This window comes from Lygodium microphyllum, chromosome 5 (genome assembly GCF_053477565.2).
Source record: "Lygodium microphyllum isolate KBCC chromosome 5, Lygodium_microphyllum_v1.1.10, whole genome shotgun sequence".
NCBI lineage: Eukaryota > Viridiplantae > Streptophyta > Polypodiopsida > Schizaeales > Lygodiaceae > Lygodium > Lygodium microphyllum.
Genome location: NC_141139.1, coordinates 4,028,812 through 4,048,668, shown reverse-complemented (window position 1 = coordinate 4,048,668; position 19,857 = coordinate 4,028,812). Strand labels below are relative to the sequence as shown.

General features: G+C 43.0%; 1 protein-coding gene across 1 annotated transcript in view; it reads left to right on the top strand.

Annotated features, from left to right (window-relative positions):
• The first annotated feature begins 1,440 nt into the window (after window positions 1-1,440).
• LOC148035455 (putative cysteine protease RD19D) overlaps window positions 1,441-19,857 on the top strand; it is a 28,260-nt gene continuing 9,843 nt past the window's right edge. Inside the window, exons 1-2 of the mRNA XM_087678817.1 lie at window positions 1,441-2,061; window positions 5,354-5,473. Of these exons, the coding sequence (XP_087534943.1) occupies window positions 1,441-2,061; window positions 5,354-5,473 (741 nt within the window). The remainder of the gene's footprint in view (window positions 2,062-5,353; window positions 5,474-19,857) is intronic.

Here is a 19,857-nt window from a genome sequence, read left to right as displayed (position 1 = left end):
GCCTAGAGTTTTTTGGGGTGTGAAATTAGAACCTTGATGATAATAAAGGGACAAATGTTATTATGGAAGAATAAAAGGCAATGCCAACTTTATAGCTATGGATATGGCTAGAAATGTAAGATTTTGATGGAAAAACCAAATGGAAAGATTTTTAGAGTTGAGATGATAAAATGTCCAAAGAAGAAGCTATTCTTAGGAAAGATGCAATTTTAGCTTTTTTTCCCATGATATTTAATGGGCTTCTAGACAAAAAAGACCCTTTTTGGGAAGGGGAAAAAATATCAAATGTTCCATTTTTTGAACAACTAATGGGGCCATGGTGGGGGGGGGGGATGGTTCCTTGTATTTGCAGCATTCTTTATTGACCAATGTGATATTGTTGGATCAAGCTTTCTCCCATTGTCCAAGACTTCCCACATAACGCATCTCATGGATAAGCTCGTCAGAGGGTGTACTTGATCCTCACAGCCTTGATATACAATGTTCTAAGGTCCTAGCAAGTTGCACATCACAAGTTTGAGTCTTCTATTGAGTGCTTTTGAAGCAAGATTACATCCATCTCATGGATGCACTTTGCCATGATGACATGCTTGATCGCTCTCAATTCTAGGGCCTTTTCACATGGGCCACCTATGAGGGATTGTACCCTCGCTCGATCAACTTCATTGTGGAGGTCTCGGGTTGCAATGTGGTGGTTGTGGCCCCAACATCAATGTCCATGTTGACCTTGGGGATGCTCTCTTCCATGTGAGACATGCTAGCTCATGGCATGCAATGTTTGTTTTCTCTTTTGTCTCATCTAGATGTCACATCTCCTCTCACTGCGATGTCATAGTTTTTGTGGATGAAATACAATTATCTTCTATTGTGCTTACCCAAGTATGAAAGCAATGCACAACAAAAGTGTTGAGGTGCCAACTCGGCCACAGTGATTGCATATGAATAGGTCTACGCTCCCTCTTGAGAACCCCAAACTGGCATAGCCTCAAAAAAAAACCCACAAGTGTTCAAAACCATGTGGGAATATGCCTTAAACGCAACTTGGGATTGTTCCTACCATGTAAAAGCACTTCTGCTTCTTCTTCTTCTTCGTCTCTCTCTCTCTCTCATGTGATTGTTCCTACCATGTAAAAGCACTTCTTCTTCTTCTTCGTCTCTCTCTCTCTCATGTGACCGTGCTCCTGGGTATTATTCATGTGACCGTGCTCCTGGGTTAATAACACTAGAAATTATTAATTTCAATCAGCAATTTACGTTATGATAATTACGTGTTTTGGCAAGTGCTGAAGTGGCTTCATGCAAGGTTGCCACACTATGGCAAATATCACCCACGAAGAAGAAGAAGCCGCAGAAACCAGATCATATATTGCCCCTCTTCTTCAATTCCCCTGCATCACCGGCCCCCGTCCAAGCTCTCTGTCGCACTAAACCATAGAGAAGATGGGTTCATATTCTCGCAAGACATCGATCTTCTGGCTCGCTCTGATCAGCCTCCCTCTGTTCAATATCCCTCTCCTTCATTTCCAATTTGCCTACTCCTTCGTTTCTCTGCACAAGGCGAAATCATCATGTCATGGGGCTGCTGCAGCACACGAAGCCGAAGACGCACATTCGTCGGCTCGAAGTGACCCCCACATCGCTCAAGTCGTCTCACAATTACCTCCTGAATATGATCAGCAGCATCAAGAGCCTCTCCTCCACGACTCTGCATCGCTGTCGCTCTGCGGTGCTGAGCAGCGCTTCCGGAGCTTCATCAAGAAGCATGGCAGGGTCTACAGGAGCCACGATGAGTACCTCCACAGATTCCAAATTTTCAAGAGGAATCTGATCAAGGCCTTCCATCACCAGGCTATGGACCCCACTGCCGTCCATGGCATCACACCGTTCTCGGACCTGTCTGAAGAGGAGTTTGAAAGTCAGTTCCTGGGCGTTCAGCCTCTCCAATTCGCAACAACCTCTGCGAATGAGAGTGGCAGAGCGGCTCCGATTCTCCCTGTTGATGGGTTGCCTACGAGTTTTGATTGGAGAGACAGAGGAGCTGTCACAGAAGTGAAGAATCAGGTTGTTGCTGATCATTTTTTATTATCTAGTATATAAGACATTCCATGCAGATCGTATATGCCATACCTTCAGACATAATGTTCATATATCATGTTCAGCCTTGTACACAGGAGCATACCTTTAAACTGTTTGCTGGAGGACCTGATCCAACAATTATGTGAACTAATTTTGATCTAGATCAACGTGTAGCAGGTGAATGCAGTGTTTTATCTAGCAGGTGAAATGCAGCAACTCTTATTCTCTTCCTAACAAGGGTACATGGTACTGCAGGCAAGCATTCACAAGAAGTTTTTGACATTTTCCCACTTGGAAAGATCAGGGGCTCTTTTCCCTTTGTTTTTCCCTGTAGGATATAATTGGGAGCCCTCTTGTGCCCCCATAATAGCATGCTCATTGCTTATGATAGCAGCCCTAGCAGGGACTTTCTTACTAACTTGCTGAACTCTTCTTGCCTAATCTCACCAATATTGTATTAGTCATACTGATGATTATGCACCTCTACATTTCATGGATGATTGCCGTCTGTTTATTATGTCCAACCAACTATCTTCCTCTTTAAGAGGCGTCTAGATGGTTGATGCTACTTCTTAGGCAGAAGAGGGCGGTGTGGCAGATCCTTGTTCTTGTCGTGTCTATTCAAGAGTTAGCAGTCCCAAATCAGTCGGCTGGGCCGAGCAAGTAATTAAAAGAGTTGATGGATTGGAATTTGAGCCTTTATTTGTAGGTGCAGACTGATGATATTTAGTAGCAGAAATGGCTTCTTTTGAGTTGCACTTGCACCAGATTTAATGGGCTTGACAAAGTTGGTTCACATAAACCGCAACTAAATTACATAATCTGAAACAGTTCAAGTAGAAATCAAATAAATCCAACCGCGCATAAACTGGAACAATGCAAGTAAAAATCAAATAAAAGAAACTCGGATGTGATGCGAGTCTCTTAAGATTCAGGAGTGATGCATTCCTACAAGATGGGGGAGTGATGCAATCCCACAAGGATGCCCTGTCTCGACTTTCAATTGCCTTTTATAGAGTAGCGTGAGGAGTGGGCTTGGTGACAAACTCCCGAAAGCGTAGAGAGGATGGTTGGGGAACATGAATGTGGTGCCTGAACTGGAAGACAGGGTATGTTCTCTCATCCAGAGAGGGGGGCTCTGAGCAAGAGGCAAAAGAGGCTTCATCACTGATGCCATAGCTATAAATGCAAATTTGTTCCTTCTGGCCTGAAAGTGCACAGCTCTGGCTCCTTCAGACAAGCGCAGGCTGCTCATGATCTGCTCTTAAACTGATCAACTAGCGGCTTGATCAGGCTAAAAAGAAAATTTACTGACCTGTCCATGAATGTGGAGAACAGAGGAATAGATAAAAGCCGATAAGAATACCACATAGACAATGAACAAGCCTGAATGAGGTGCATTATGTATTGGTAGTGTTCTGAAGGCACTGAGGGTGAAGACTGGAAGGGTGCCTGAATGAAGTCTAAAAGCCTAGTCTCCATAGTGACAGGCCGTCATGTAAAATGTAAAGTATGAAGTCTCCATACTGACAGGCCGTCATATACAAGCAAAGTGAGTCTTGACAAGAAGCCAAACACAAGTGGTCGGAGCAAAAGAGGGCAGTGCACTGAATTGTGGCCTTACGTGGACAAAGCCCTTAGTGTCCCCCATTGTATAGGGCTTACAAGAAGGAGATGACCATATTTGCTAACATGCAACATATCCAAATTGTGTCGTTCTAAGCTGATTTAATTGGAGTGGGCTCCCTTGAATCTCTTTAAGTTTTTTTATCAGCATCAGGTCAGCTTCTCACCCTATAGCGGCTTATTGTGTTAGTTTCCTCTCTCATAGTAATAAGCAGGCCACTAACTTCCCATGCTATCTAGATAGTCCGACACCCTGACACATTCATCAGGACTGTACAAACTTTGGCAACATACAACATTGGGAGGTAACCCTGAATATAATTTTGATCAATTGCATTTGTTGCTTTAATAAACCAAGGAATATATCGATGACGCTCCAGCATCTGCATCATGAGCAATGTATGGCAATGTACCACACAACTTGAATCTCAAACAAGAAAAAGCATCACCAAAGAAATATGCGAGATAATCCAAGAAAACCTGCAAAAGAAAACAATACAGAACTGCATCTGCATGCAAAAGAAAACAATACAGAACTGCATCTGCATCTACATCATAATCTTCCATAACTTCAATGTGCATCATGGCATTCGCAAAGTATTGCTTAGTATAAATCCAAACAGATAGAACCTGTATCTGTTTGACTTTGAGGTCTATTTTCAGGTTCCTGAAACCTCTGATCTTCAGTTTGCTGCTGTAATTGTTGTTTTTGAGTTTGGTGTAGTCCTTTGTGCTGCATCTCATGCATTTTAAAATGCTGCAACACTTTCCATGTTGTTGCAAGAACTCAGGTTGTTTTTCCAGGAATTCAGGTTTTTGCCATCCATCTTGTAAATTTGACACTACCAACAAACAAGAAATTATTGCTACATGATGTAGCTTTCGCTTTTGAATGATTGGTTTGACATCCTTCTTCAAATTAGTTCTGCGCTAACAGACCGTGGAATCAAAGCCTTTCATGTCAACGTAATTCCATGCAAATATATCCTGAAACTGCTTACATAGCCTTAATATGAGATATTTATTGAATGCCTTCTCAACATATTCGACAGCAACTCACCAAAGCATAAAAGTTACGTCAATGTCCAAGACTAACAGCCAGCCTGGAACTCAATTTTGAATTTAGGAGGATGGGGCATTCGTCGGAACATCATGTAAAAGATGTCAGTAGGTGCTTCTGCAGAATAATGCAGTTGAAAGTGAACTTCCAGTTCACCAACTGAATGTTGTTCTAGCACCAAGGGTTCCCATTTGCTAAAATGGTTACACATTAAACTAATTGCAGGTTTTGAATAGTGTGCACCTGATATAGAGCTGAATATATGGAGTTGTTACAGAAAACTGATCTTTATAATGCCCTATGCCACTTTCATTTAGATCATCATAGAAACCCCAGCTTCAAAATAAACGTGGTCTCAAACCTCCTGGACTTGATTGTTCTTCTTCTGTATGTACAGTCTGAAATCTAAATTCAGCTCAAACTAGCCACTCTCACTATTGGTATGGGACTGATGCTCTTTTTTTCCCTGAGAAAATGAAGTGTGGCTAATTATATTACTCAGAACCATCATATACAATGAAGTGTTTTAACAGTCTAGCTGGAGGTCAATGTAAATCAACGTGGGTTTATGAAGTAGACTTATGTTGCCAGGGGCTGTGTGGTGCATGCTGGGCATTTACAACGGTTGGTGCACTCGAAGGAGCAAATTATCTGGCCACTGGAAAGCTCTTAAAGCTTAGCGAGCAGCAATTGGTGGATTGTGACAGAAAGGTAGGTTTTGACTTACCAACATTTCTGAATCATATGTGTTAATCACTGTTTCTTGCTAGTTGACCTCCATTTCTCCTGCCACTACTATCAGCTATGTGTTCTTATGGACTAGTGATAACGTCTCACTCTTAATTGTAAGATTCTGAGTCCTATGAATTTCTCTCTTCAACCTTTTCAACGTTGTTTAGGGCTGGTACAAGTAGGTCTAGCCATTTGCATTCTGTTGCTCCTGTATGTCTTTTCAAATTTGTGTTAATTGGTTTGCCTGATTCGAGAATATTATCTTTCACAACTTGCAAAGTTTTCAATGTGTTATTTGGGCTGGGCACAGGCTTGTCTTAGTCCTTTGCATCGTTTGCATACATTCACCTGATTACCTTTAGTGACTTGTCTAATACTATCTATCTGTGTGAGCTGATCAGAAACAGTTATAGTCTGTTCATGTGTGCCAATGATGTACCTCACGGGATGTCTCATAAGTTTCTGAGAGGACAGTAAATTTTGTAATAAGTCTGATCATGCTGTCTTGTGTTAGTGCATTTCTTACGTTTTTAATTTCTGCTGATAATGGACCAAGCTGGCTGTTTATTGTACAACTTGAATAGTATCATGCCAGGCTGTATCACCTAACCAGGGTTTGCAAAATCTGACCAATGACAGTTGTGATTATAAATACCCATTTGGTGTCTTAAAAGTGGGTTCAGATTAATGTTTGGTGTTAAGTGGGTTCATATTAATATATGCTGTTTAGTGTTTATCCTTGTAAATTAAAAATGGAATACAAGAAAATGCACAGTACAAAATTTCAATTATGGTGCTCTCTTAGGGCTGGGTTGGGGCAGGTCTAATAGGGGTAAGAGGACTGTAGCAACACGCTCCACTTCCCTGCAGTTGCACCAGGGTGAAGGTCTTAAGCTTAATGGCAAAAGGCTGCGCACGATTGGCTGAAGCCTACTATGGAGGAAATTTTAGCCATTTCGGATTTGTTGGTACTACTAACGTTGCACTAGGACAGCATATTTCTCTGGGTTTAGTGGGGTGAGGCTGGGGTTTGGGTAACCCTACTGCCCCCACAAACTACGCGCACAACCCAGCATTAGTGAAGGGAGTGGGGTATCACTCCCTCCCACTGACACTAGGTGTGACCCAGCTCTTAACCCCCAGCCCACCCAAAACACCCCCAAAAGAGAAATAACGGAGAACATGGTGATGCTTGTTGGGTTCAGGGTTGGAATTGCTGAAATGGATGCACAAACAATGAGAATTAAGCAGCTCAAGACCATGCAGCCTAGAAGATGAGTATGTGTGGAAAGACATCCTAAAACTATAAAAGTGCCCAGTGGGCCGAAAAGAACACACAAGATTTTGAGATAGAAGTGAATAAACATGATTTTGAGAACTCCAAAGCAACTGTGCAGCAAAAGGCTAGGAGTGACAAGCTGCCACCTTCCTTGCTTGTGCATTCAAATCACTATCCATTATATGGCGAGATGCATGTCAAAACATTGATTAAAGGCAAGAAAAACTTGTTGCATATGAATAGACACTTGCATAGGTCAAAATCGCTCACAAACTCTGCATATGAACCCCTTTTGTGAGCTCACAGGGCACCAATTAGCTTTAGAACCAGTTTACTGTCTTGATTGAACCAGTTTACTGTCTTGATTGAACCAGTTTAGTGAACCAACCCGTCCACTATGCAGCGTCTATAATTGACGACTTATCCTGCCTTCAGGATTTCACAGCCTGTTGCTTATTTTCAATGCTCTTCAAGGCCAACAATCGAGCTAAAGCCGCTGCTCATATGCACTCCACTGCTGTCTGTCATTAGGCTCTTGGAGCTCCTGAGCTGTAGCACTAGCTGTGCATATTGTGCTTATTTTCTTGCTGCTGAAAAATCCACCAACCTGTTCAAACAAGTGCCAGTCAATGGCTACAAAAGAGTCTATTTTCTGCTGATAATAATCACTTTTATGGCCATGTAATAAATCTCCAAATGTTGCCTACAAATGGTTGCTATGTTAGATATGCTCAATATCCCACACCTTATAAAATGCCAACAATGATCCGTGGTTTGTAAGACCCCCATGATAAGGACAAGCCATGTGTGAGCCTTTGACATTGGTTGGGTCTTGAATTTGATGTTAGATAAGGTCTATGTGACTAGATGGTAAATAGGTGACCTATGTGGCTCTAGCCTATAGGTTAGATAGAGTAGTTAAGTCTGTAGCAACTCTAAGTCACACTACACGAAGGCGCGGAGAGTTGGGAGTTTATCAAGGTTTCTTATAGTAGATCCTTGTTGTAAGGTCCCTAGTGAGGAGAAGCCATGTGAGCGCCTAAAAATACCAGACATTTGAATCCACTATAGACATGCAAGACTTGTGTAGCAAAGAATCATAATTGATTGTGCACCTATCCTATTTCTTCTTAGCCTCTTCCATAACTAGCCTCTTCCAAAATAGTTCAGGATAGTCCTTAATGCCATGATTTCTTGCAAGTATTGTGTAGCAAAGAATCATTATTGATTGTGCACCTATCCTATTTCTTCTTAGCCTCTTCCAAAATAGTTCAAGATAGTCCTTAATGCCATGATTTCTTGCCTTGCAATACTTGCAAAAGCTCTACAGCACTTGTTAATTTTTTATTAGTAGAAGCGATAGCTTTTTCTATTTCTTTCTAACTAGGTCATACCCTTATCACCAAAGAGTAGACACAAAATTCTAATAAGAATTAGGAAGACTATTGAGAATAGTCTAAAAGGTAGAGCCCGAGTGAAAGCACAAAGCGGAAGGAAGTGCAAAGTAAGAGCTATGGTGGATGAGTTAAGAGAGCAAGAGAGAGAGACATCGTATGTGAGAACTCCAATAGTCACAATGTGTGACTAGCCTTCCCTTATTTAATAGTTATTGAAAGAAGAAATAATAAAGTGACAATGATAGGCGTCCGCCAAGACACCTACAGTATATAGGTGTGTGGCCATAGTGTGTGAAGTAAATACAAGGCTATGTAGGCACATGTGTCTTTATCCCAACAATCTCCCACTTAAAAGCAAATCTGCCTTTGGTAAGGAGGGAACAAGAAAAAAGGTGAGAAAGTACAAATGTATAGAAAGTATAACAAGATGAGGAATAGATGTCATCTCATTCTATGCCTATCATCTTCCTAAAGAAGGCAAAACGTTCCGCTAAGAGAACTTTAGTGAGCAAATTTGTAGAATTCTCATTAGTCGAGATCTTGACAAGCTCAATAGACTTGTCCTCTACCACCTCCTTGATGAAGTGATAGCGCATCTCAATGTGCTTTGTCTTTGCATGGAAAATCAGATTTTTGGCCAACTAAATAGCACTCGTATAATTTGAATGTAGTGCAGGAGTAGCAATAATGCGAAGGTTTGCCACTAAATGGCCTAACCATAGGGCCTCCTTGCAAGCCTCACTAGCTATAACTTACTCTACCTCAGTAGTAGATAACATTGTGCATTTCTGCACCTTAGACATCCAAGAAACAACACCTTCAACAAAATTGAAGATATACCTACAGATGGACTTTCTACTATTTGCATGTCCTACATAGTTGCAGTTAGTGTAATCCACGACTGTAATATCTTGGCTACCATAGCAGATGCTCATTTTTGCAATGCCTTTTAAGTACTTCGTCATACCCTTCATGGCATCCCAATATCACCAGCCAAGTATAGCCATATAGCATGCCACAACTCCCATTGCAAATGGTATGTTAAGGTAAGTGGTGGTCATGACATATATCAAATTGCCCATTGCGAGAATACATAAGAAATCTTGGCCATAGCTGGGGAAAATTTTCCTGATTAACCTTCAAATGGGAAGGTAAACGGTAACCAATCGGCTTAACATCCTACATATGGAAGCGCTCAAAGACCTTATATATGTATTCCTGTAACAAGTAAAGGAACCCCTTAGAGAGATTGCGTGTGATGCACATCCCAAGAATATGTGAGGCTTGTCCCATGTCCTTCATCTCAAAACTTTTCTTGAGCTGAGTTTTCAAAGGATCCAGCTCACCATGAGCTCTCTGAGCAATCAACATATCACTTACATAAAGTACCAAAATAATAAGGTTTACAGGAGTAAAGGAACCCCTTAGAGTGATTGCACATGATGCACATCCCAAGAATGCGAGTTTTCAAAGCATCCAGCTCACCATGAGCTCTCTGAGCAATCAACATATCACTTATCTCACCATGAGCTCTCTGAGCAATCAACATATCACTTACATAAAGTACCAAAGTAACAAGGCTACCATCATGAGCCTTCTTTATATAGAGACACGTCTAAGACTGCCGACGACATAAATGCATCAAACTTACGATAACATTCCCTAGGTGCCTACTTAAGACCATAAAGTGTCTTTCTCAACTTAGTGCTATGGGAGTACTAGACTGTGCTCGAGAGACTAGACTAGATGCAAGATTTGTTATTTACAAGAATTCTGATTTCAAGGTGATCCCACGTAGGGACACAAGGTACAATGATAACTTAACAAGATATGGAAAATCCCACAACGCAGGACCGTAGGTATAGACAAGAGGACTCAAAAGCATATGAAGGATCCCACAACCCGAGACCGTAGGTATGGATACAAGATATTAGAATTACAAGATCTCCCTTGACGGAATGAACAAGATACAAGATAGTCCTAGATAAGATCTCGCACTATGAGATTATAAGGTGAGAAGACAACAAGAGTATAATGAAAGACAAGACAAGACTAGATACCATGACTAGACAAGAACTAGAACTGGAACTTGAAGTTAATTACTTGGAGGTCTCGACTCCTTGAGCTCCCAAGATTGGCATTGGCAAGACTAAGGAGCTATATGACGAGCCCCTCCTTTTATAAGTGTTGGAGGGCAGCTAAAGATCTTCTAAAATGTTCCATGATGACATCATTGATGATGCGGGTGATGACATGGCATATCTTTTAGAAGGTTCTATGATGACATGGCAAGGGTGGATTTGCATAGTTGGCTTGAGGATGTCCTATTAAGGGTACGTTCGCATGGGGTGTGGATTCACATGGCATGAGCAAGAATTAATCTATACACTTGATAATGGCATATCTCTGACATCACCCCCTCCTCTAGCGACGAGCTCCACGAGGAGCGGCTTGGTGGTTTGGTCCAAGTTTTGTTGGACTTCTCTTGTAAAATTCTTTAACTTTGAGAGGTGCTCTTTGGAGATATTCTACAGGTTCCCAAGCGTGATCATTGGTGCCATATCCTTTCCACTGAACAAAGTATTCCAATCGACCTTAAGAGATCCTCGAGTCTAAGACATGACCTCACATTCTTCATGATCTTCAACTTGGATAGGTGCTGGGGGATTAGATCTCTCCCCCTTCAATGGTGAGCTATGGTATCGCTCGAGCAAGGAAATATGGAAGATTGGGTGGATCTTCATGGTGCTAGGGAGTTGGAGTTGATAAGCAACTGGATTGATAGTGACGGGCCCAAATCTCTGGTGGTCTAGCTTGGTGGAAGGCCTTGTTGTCTGGAGGTTATGCTCGAGTAACCATACTTTATCACCGACTTTGTATGGTGGATGTTGGAGATGATGCTCGTCGGCATAGTGCTTGTACTAATTCCGAGCCTTTTGAATTTGTTGCTTGAGTTCTTAGTGTATATCTGATAGATGTTGAGCTTTATCTCAGGTGGTGGGGTTCTTTACTTGATTAGAGAGATGCACATCCATCCTTGGATATTAGCCATAGTTTGCAAAGAAAGGAGTCTACTTGGTAGATGCATGCATATTATTATTATAAGAAAACTCTACAAAGGGCAAGAGCTCAAACCAATCATTCTGATGGTAGTTGATGGTGCAACAAAGGTATTGTTCCAAGACTTGATTTACCCATTTTGTTTGACCATTCTATGGATAATTGACTGTGGATAACTTAACTTGGACTCCAAGGAGGTTGCAAAGGCTCTTCCAAAAACTAGTCATGAATTGGGGACCCCGATCATTGATGATGTCGTTTGGGAGTCCATGTAATTTGAAAATGTATCTGAGGAATTCTAGCGGTAGGTTCATGTGGGATGGTCTTAGTGGTAGGGATAAAATGTGCCATTTTTGTAAACCTAACTACCACAACAAGAAGTCATATTTGTTTGATTTGGAAAGATCTGTTATGAAATCCATGGACAGAGAAGACCAAGGTCGTGTTGGAATGGGCAAGGGTTCTAGGAGGCCATGTGGTTTGTGACGAGGTGCCTTGGCCCTGTTGTTGCAGGTATCACATGATTTATATATTCCTTAACTTCTTTCCATATTTGGGATGACAAAAAATCTCTTGAAATAAGCTCTAAGGTCTTATTAACTCCAAAGTGTCTTGCTGTGCTGGGATGTCTTGGCGTTGTTGGAGTACCTAGAGTCTCGACTTTCCTGGAGGGATGTAAAGTAGATCCTTATAGTATAGCAATTCATTAGTTTCCTGAAACTCACAAACTTCATTTCCTTTTCCCTCTTGGAACAATTCATTAGTTTTCTGAAACTCACAAACTTCATTTCCTTTTCCCTCTTGATTTTTTCTCTTGACATTGTTGGCCAAATCATCATGCAGCAGGGCTTCATGGATTAACTGGATCAAGGTAGGGTCGTTTTGGTGACAACTAGAGATGGTTGCTAGCTAGAGGTTGGCTTGAGTAGTATTGCTCGTTGTTGATCAAAAGCTTCTTCTTTCTTCTTAGGTGCCAAGTAGGATCTTCTTAATAAAGCATTTGATTGGCATTGTTGGCGTCCTGGGCGATAGGTAATGATAAAGTCAAACCCAGATAAGAAGTTACTCTAGCGGGATTGTCTTCAATTGAGGATGGGGGTTGTCATAAAGTATTCTAGATTTTTTGTGATCTGTATAGACAATAACTTTATGGGTTGTACCTTCTAGATGATGACGCCAAGTATCAAAGGCATCTACAATAGCAAGGAGTTCTTTGTCATGGATCTTATAGTTTATCTCTAGAGGGGAGAACTTTCTTGAGTGGAATACCACTAAATGTATATAACCATCATCTCCATACTGGGACAAGATGCCTCCTAAGGCATAGTCTGATGTATCGGTCTCCAAGAAAAAGAGCTTGGTAGGATCCGGGTGGACTAGGACTAGTGGGGCAATGGTGAAAGTGGTCTTCAAGGGCTAGAAGGCCTTCTCAGCTTTGTGTCCATGAGAACTTTGAGTTTCCTACGAGTCTGGTGAGTGGTGTGTCTATCTTTGAGTAATCCTTGATAAATATCGTGTAGAAGTCGACAAAGCCAAGGAAACATTAGACATCACGGACAAATGTGGGTGTCTGTCACAATCAAGAATGGTCTCGATCTTCTTGGCGTCCATGAAGATCCCTCTTTGGGAGACATTGTACCCCAAGAATTCCTCTTTTGTCTGATTGAAGAAATAATTCTTGTTTTGTATATAGTCATTTTTCTTTGAGCTTTTCCAAAACTAATTTTACATGGTGCTCATGCTCCTTTGGATCTTTTGAAAATATCAAGATATCATCCAAGTATATAACTACAAAATCATCTAGATGCTCTTGGAAGATATCATTAATCATATGTTGAAACACTGGAGGAGCATTGGTGAGACCGAATGGCATGACAACATACTCGAAGTGACCATACCTTGTGTGGAAGGCTATCTTCCATTCATCTCCTTCTTTGATCCATACAAAATTGTAAGTCCCTCATGGATCAATCTTTGTAAAGATCTTGGCTTTTCCAAGGTGTTCCAAGGGCTTTGGTATCAACGAAAGAGTGTATCGATTTTTGACTGTTATGTTATTGAGTTCTCGATAATCCATATACATTCAAAGTGACTCATCTTTCTTCTTGACGAATAGAAGTGGGACTCCAGTAGGAGACTTTTGAGTGCCTAATGAGCCCCTTGGCTAAGTTCTCATCAATGTTATTACGTAGTTTTGCTAGTTTATCAGGGGATAGCCTATAGATGGGTCCAAAAGGTGATTGAGCCCCCCCATGGAGTACTGTAGCACAATCATATGGTCTATGTTTGGGTAAGAGATCTGCATTCTTTTTTTCAAAGACATCTTGGAATTCTTGATATCGGCTTGGTAGCTTGATTGACTCAATTCTTACTAGATTCTTGAGTTGGTATATGATATATCATGTAGGTTAGTTTCTACCTTTCTATTGTTGAGAAATATGGATTTTGAGCATGGTTGATTATGGAGGTCGGAAGGCAAAGACTAGGACCATGATGACATAGACAAGAGACAATGACTATTACTCAATTGAATTAGGTTCCAAGATTAAGTGCTTAGACTTATAAACACAATCTTGAGTAGGACATGACAAGGACACATATTGGAAGTACAAACTACAATAGCATTGCATTGAAATGAAAGCCATATACATGCTTATATAGCCTTAGAGTTGTTCCACTCTCCTCACTGTGCTTATGGGATACTTAGCATCTCTGCCTAGAGCATACATCATTTGTCTATCTTCCAACATGCCCCCTCAAATGACGAGTTTCTACACTTGCTGGCTTCCCCTCCCCCCCCCCCCCCCCCCCCTCTTACATGATGACATGGCCCAGGAGACTAGCTCATAGGCAGCCTAGTTAAGTTAAAGCTTGAAACTTTATATCTTTGGCAAGGGTTTTTTACAAAGAAAATCCACAAAGGGAAATAAAGATCCACTATGGAAAAACACATGATCCACTAAGGGAAAGATATAATGGAAAATTCTTCAAAAAAGTCTGTTAGAGTTGGTGGTGGTAGCGGAAGCATCTTTTTCATTCATGAACTGATTGTGGTGGTGATCATTTTGCACATACTATGCTCTTTTCTTGTGAAAAAATTCATTGGCTGTATGGCTAGTCTTACCATAGTAATGACATATAATCCAATCCTTGTTGGTGGTGTTGAATCCTCGTCCATGTCCTTTTGCTCTTTTGCATGTTTTTAAGTTTACTTTCTCCATCAAGTAGAGAATGCTCAATATCTTTGAGTGAGAGATTAGGAACATTACTTAGGGTAGGCACAAGGTTCTCATATGGTTCTTGATTTACACTTGCTAGTAGCAGTGCTATGGCTTCATCCTCATCTATGTTCTTCTTTAAAGTTGCAAGTTGAGTTTTTAGGCTCTTAAACTTGTTAATGTGCATTGTCATAGAAGAACTATCCTTTACATCTAGCTTATAGAACTGCATGAGTAATTTTATTTTTGAGTTTTTAGCTTGAGTTCCAAAGATCTTGTCAAGCTCATCCCATGCCTTTTTTGCATCTTTGATGCCGGAGATATGGTGCAATACATCATCACGTAGTCCCCAGGCAATGATGCCTAGAGCCTTGTTCATCTTTTTTCACTCTTTTAGTCTTGGGTCGGACTTCTTCAATGAACCTGTCTTTAGCATCTTCCTTCTTGCCATCTGCATCTCTTGCATCATCCTCAAATAGATCTTGGAGGTCTTTCCTCATGAGATGGTATATTATCTTTTCTTTCTAGGCATGAAAGCCTTCACCATTAAGTTTAGCTATTTGCTCAAGTTCAGACATTTTGAAGGAGGTCTTACTGCAAGTATACTCGAGCAGTGTCTATCTTTTTACAATGAGATTGAGGCTTACAAGGGATATTTGGGCATTCCACATTAAAATTCTTTATGTTTTTCATTGCAAGAACTGAAGTGAAACCAACAAATGAGTTGTTCTTGTATGTGTCAAGAAATACAATTGCCAAGAATCACTAAAATGAGTATCAACAGATACTATGCTTTGAAGAACTTGATGTTGTTGTTGGATGATTTCTCCCCTCCTTACTAATTTGAGGTGCTAGAAACTAACTGCAGCACTAGATCAGAGTGGCAAACACTTGAGTAAGCTGAGAGGAGTGAGATAATGAAGTGTATTATGAGCTTGAAAGTCAATGGCTATGGATGCCATGTTTTAGGGTTTTATAGGCAACTAGTTTTTTATTCCCTACAGCTCATCGAAATGATAACTTGGCAAGATACTTGATGAGAAGGAAACTCATATATAGTGCCCTATCAAATCCCTATGCTAGGATTAATCGTAGCCTATAGAACCAAGACGAGCTATATGACTAAGAATGAGCGTAGATTTAACAGCGACCTGAAAATCACGCAATGCCAGGCTGGATGATAAGTAATGTCAAGGTTTAATGTTCCAGAAGGGAGCACCTTGATCTAGAGGAGATTCCCTAAGAAGAAATCTCAATGAATATGGTTTGTATAGAGAGATCCACGAGCCCCAAGTGAGGTGGGTGCAGGCTGGCTATGGCAAACAAGAAGGTAGGGTGAACATGGAGGTGAGAGATGAAGTCATCTAATTGAGCTAAGCTGGACTGAGGTTGTGGGGAGCTAGAGAAGTAGTGAGAAGAGCTAAACCATACTCACCATGGCTTTGATACCATGTTGAGAAACATGGATCTTGAGCATGGTTGGTTATGGAGGTCGGAAAAGGCAAAGACTAGAACCATGATGACATAAACAAGATACAATGACTGTTACTCAAGTGAATTAGGTTCCAAGATTAAGTGTTAGAACTCATAAACTCAATCTTGAGTAGAACATGACAAGGACACAGATTGGAAGTACAAAGTATAATAGCATTGCATTTAAATGAGAACTATGTACATGCTTACATAGCCTTTGAGTTGTTCCTCTCTCCTCACTGTGCTTATGGGATACAAAGCATCTCTGCCTAGAGCATACATCATTTGTCTATCTTCCAATAGTTGTGTGCATAAAGGCTTGGCTCCTAGATATACTGACTTTCCTTGATTTTTATGATGTGTAATGTTTTGCTTAACCCAACCAATTTTTGGGTTGTAGTTCTTTAGCCAAGGCATCCCAAGGATGATTGGATTTGTGGGATTGGATATGACATTAAAGCATACACGAAATCTGATCCATAGAACCCTCCCTGCCACTATCGTCCCGTGGTCTCGCACACAGGCAATGAGACTCGGGCCAATAGAGGTGCATACGCCTCCACTCCTACCATGGGCACCAGTGGCGTGCTCCTAGTAAGTGTGTGAACTGCCCAAGAGTACCTTCCCTACCCGCTAGGCCTGGGCAGGAGTGAGCTTGTGCTCCTGTAGAAGTAGGATGTCAATCCGTTTGGCAAGGGTAGGCTGTAGCTCCTGCCAAACAATCATCTTCTTGGAACCACGTGCCCCACTATAGTGGAGGCTATTCACGTTCCAGGATGCAAGGTGTAAGCTCATAGGGAGACTTGTGACTGACCGCACAAGCATCTGTTCGGTGTGGATGCTATTGACGAAGAAGGAACTATGAGGCATGCGTATACGCTTCGCTGCTAGCCTGGATGGTGAACTCCATTCCCCCATGGTACCATGGGGATGATGGATGCACCTCGTGGTACCACCAAGGCATCTATCAACCAGGTTGAGAGGCGAGACTCCGTACACTGGTAAAACCGGGCCGCCTGTGTCAGGGGCCACTCGATCACATCCATCGGCGCTCTTCACACCAGAGGGGCTTGAAAGATAATGCTCAGACGTGGAACCTCAACCCCAACCCACCAGTTAATGTCCATCATGCAGCCTGGCCACTTCTAGGAGAAAAGTGTTAGTCCACCTTCTCCCATCCACTGGGAGATGTGATCTACCACCTGGCTCTTCACCTCCTCCTCTATCTGGATCGATGTTCAATCTCCTGTGTGAGACGTCTGAATGAAGAAGATGTAGTTTGGTCCATCCGGTGGTGCAAATAGATGGACCTTGCCATTCCTCAACTTGCATACCACGAAGATTCCCACCTCTAGGGGTAGTGTGAACTCTCCGTGCTCCGCAACTCTCAGGTAAGACCACAATCCACTGTGAAAGAACTCCTGTGGTAGCAACTACACCTATCTCGGGAAAGTGTGATGGGCGGCTTGGACGAAGGAGTTGGTGGCGGTTGGGGGGGGGGGGGGGGGGGGATAGACTGCCGGTGAGTGGAGGATGTCGGTGTATGGGGCTCCTCACCTCCTGTGGGGAGGAGGGGATGGGTGAAGGGGGGGTTCGCCTGTGCTGGGTGGGGATCAGGGGTACTGGTTGGCCGGGGTGAAGCTGTCTGCGTCCACCTGTGGGCATGTCAACGAAGCTGCCTTGGCTCTGAAGCACGTGCACTCTACTACCATGTGCCCAAAGTCATGGCAATGCACGCACTGCCCGAGCTGCCTCGTCACAATAACCTGCTGCCCGAAGGGAGTGTGTGTCTGCCTCAATCTCTAGAAGTTGTGGTATGTTCTTTGTCTCTTTCACTGCCACCCGTACCTTTGGTACTCCTGCGATGACTGTCACTACGTCCGCAAAAGAGGTGGGAAGGACAGTGCCAAAGAGCCTTCCAAAGTCTTCCACAAGCTGACGATACTCTTATCGCCAGTCGGGGGAAGAGTAGGGTGACTGGATGTCTTAAGGAAACTGTTGTGGAGCATAAATGCCTCCACTGAGAAACCACTGTACCAAGGGACCATGTAAATGACCCCCTTCGTGTAGGCATAGGGTTTTGCAATGGCGGGGGTGCAAGCAGCGGCGTGTCGGTCGAGAGCAATTTTTGAACTTTCTATGACAATAGTGAGTTGCTTCTTTAAAGTCGCATATACTAAAAGGCACTCCCCACCAAAAACCACTTAATAACATGCCTTTCAAATGTGCCATCCTGTAAGACTTCCTATGATCTCCCATACCTCTGAGCGCTTTGCTATGGGCTGCAATACTTGCCAGTTGGGTAAAGCCTCCAAGCCAACCACTACACAAGACCCAACCTCAATGAGAAAAATCATGTCCTGCATCCTGGCCTCATACAAAAGGTGACGGCCCTGGTTGATTGTCTGCCAGCAAAAATCCCCCTATGAGATACATCCAAGGATGGATGCCACATGGTGGAGAATACGATAGGCTCCTCTCCATGCGAGCTATGCCGCCTCGCAAGACCAAAGGCAGCTTTGGAGTTTCCAAGTGCTGCTGTGGGCAGCTCTTACAACCTCCATCCTGTTATATCTAGCCAACCAACTCCCAACAACCATAACCCCATATACCAAAAGCCAAAGGAAATACGACACCCGCCTTGGCCTCCAGCCGTCCCATATGCGACTCCAGAAAGTCCAACAGAAGGCATCCATGATGTTGTGCTCTGCCCAATATCTACTACGCGAAGGCACCCAATCCATGTCCTTCCACATCAGTACATGTCTACTAATCCTGGCTGTGTACTCCAAGAATCTCAGTGGCTTCTTGGCGACCGCAGTGGAGAGTGGCTAGCCATAGTCACTCCCCATGGTCTTGCTCTAGCTCATCAAGTGGTCTGCTCTCCCATATCCAAAGGCGCCACTCCCGAAACTCCTCCCAAGGCACATAAGGATCCAATCGCTAGGTCTTTCCCTAGAGTCCAACCACACAAATCTTCCTCCAAGGAAGGATAACAATCTCCTCATCCTGCTGCCCTTTGTCAAGAACCAAATGCCCCCCATCTTGCACGATGAAGAAAGTCCCATAGGGAGCACCACCCACTCTTCCTGCCACCTATAAGGGGATACCTACCAATGAAAATCTAGTAGCCCACATCTCACCAGGCTCTACCGGCTCTCAAATCGGGGGGTCTAGCCACTCCTGAGGGATCCTTGAGTCAATCTCCCTCCTCCTCACCTTTGCTCTTCACTAACAACTTGATGCCCATTGCAACACCTCTTGATCCGCCATCCTATACACCTCTCACCATGTCCTGATAGTACGAGCAGGGCTAGCCTCCCAGCCAGCCCACTAGATGTGGGGGCGCTCGCCAATCGGTATCCTGTCCTGATCTCTAACCTAGGGGTTCCAGACCACCGGCTCTAGCCGTCTATCTCCTCCTAGCATCTTGGGGGCCTCTGAACGATGGCCTTGTGAAGGCCATGCCACACTCAAAGTAAGTTGCGAAGGAAGGAAGATCTGGGTGGCGTGATCTGGGAAGTCATGAAGAACCATCTCAAGGATGGCCTCCAACCACCGCCAAGCCTTGGTCCTGCACTCCTAGAGACCATCCTGTAGAAGGACCTTTCAAGTCTGCCCACCTAGTGTGAGACCATGGACCACTAGCTTGCCCAAAAGGGCTAGGCTCTAGAACTCTAGGTTGATGATCCCAAGCCCTCCCTCAAACCGATGCCGAATGATGGTTGCCCACGCCACCTTAGCCCAGGAATCCCTAGAACCATTTGAGCCAGTCAAAAGGAAAGTTCGCACTAGGCGGCGAATGAAACCGGTAAATGACTCACATAAAGTGGTAGTCCCTTCAATTAATACTTGGTCTTTTCACGTACACACACAAACAAAGACCTCACTCCCTCACTCAACACCAGATTGGCCTTGAAGTCCGGTGCCCCTTTC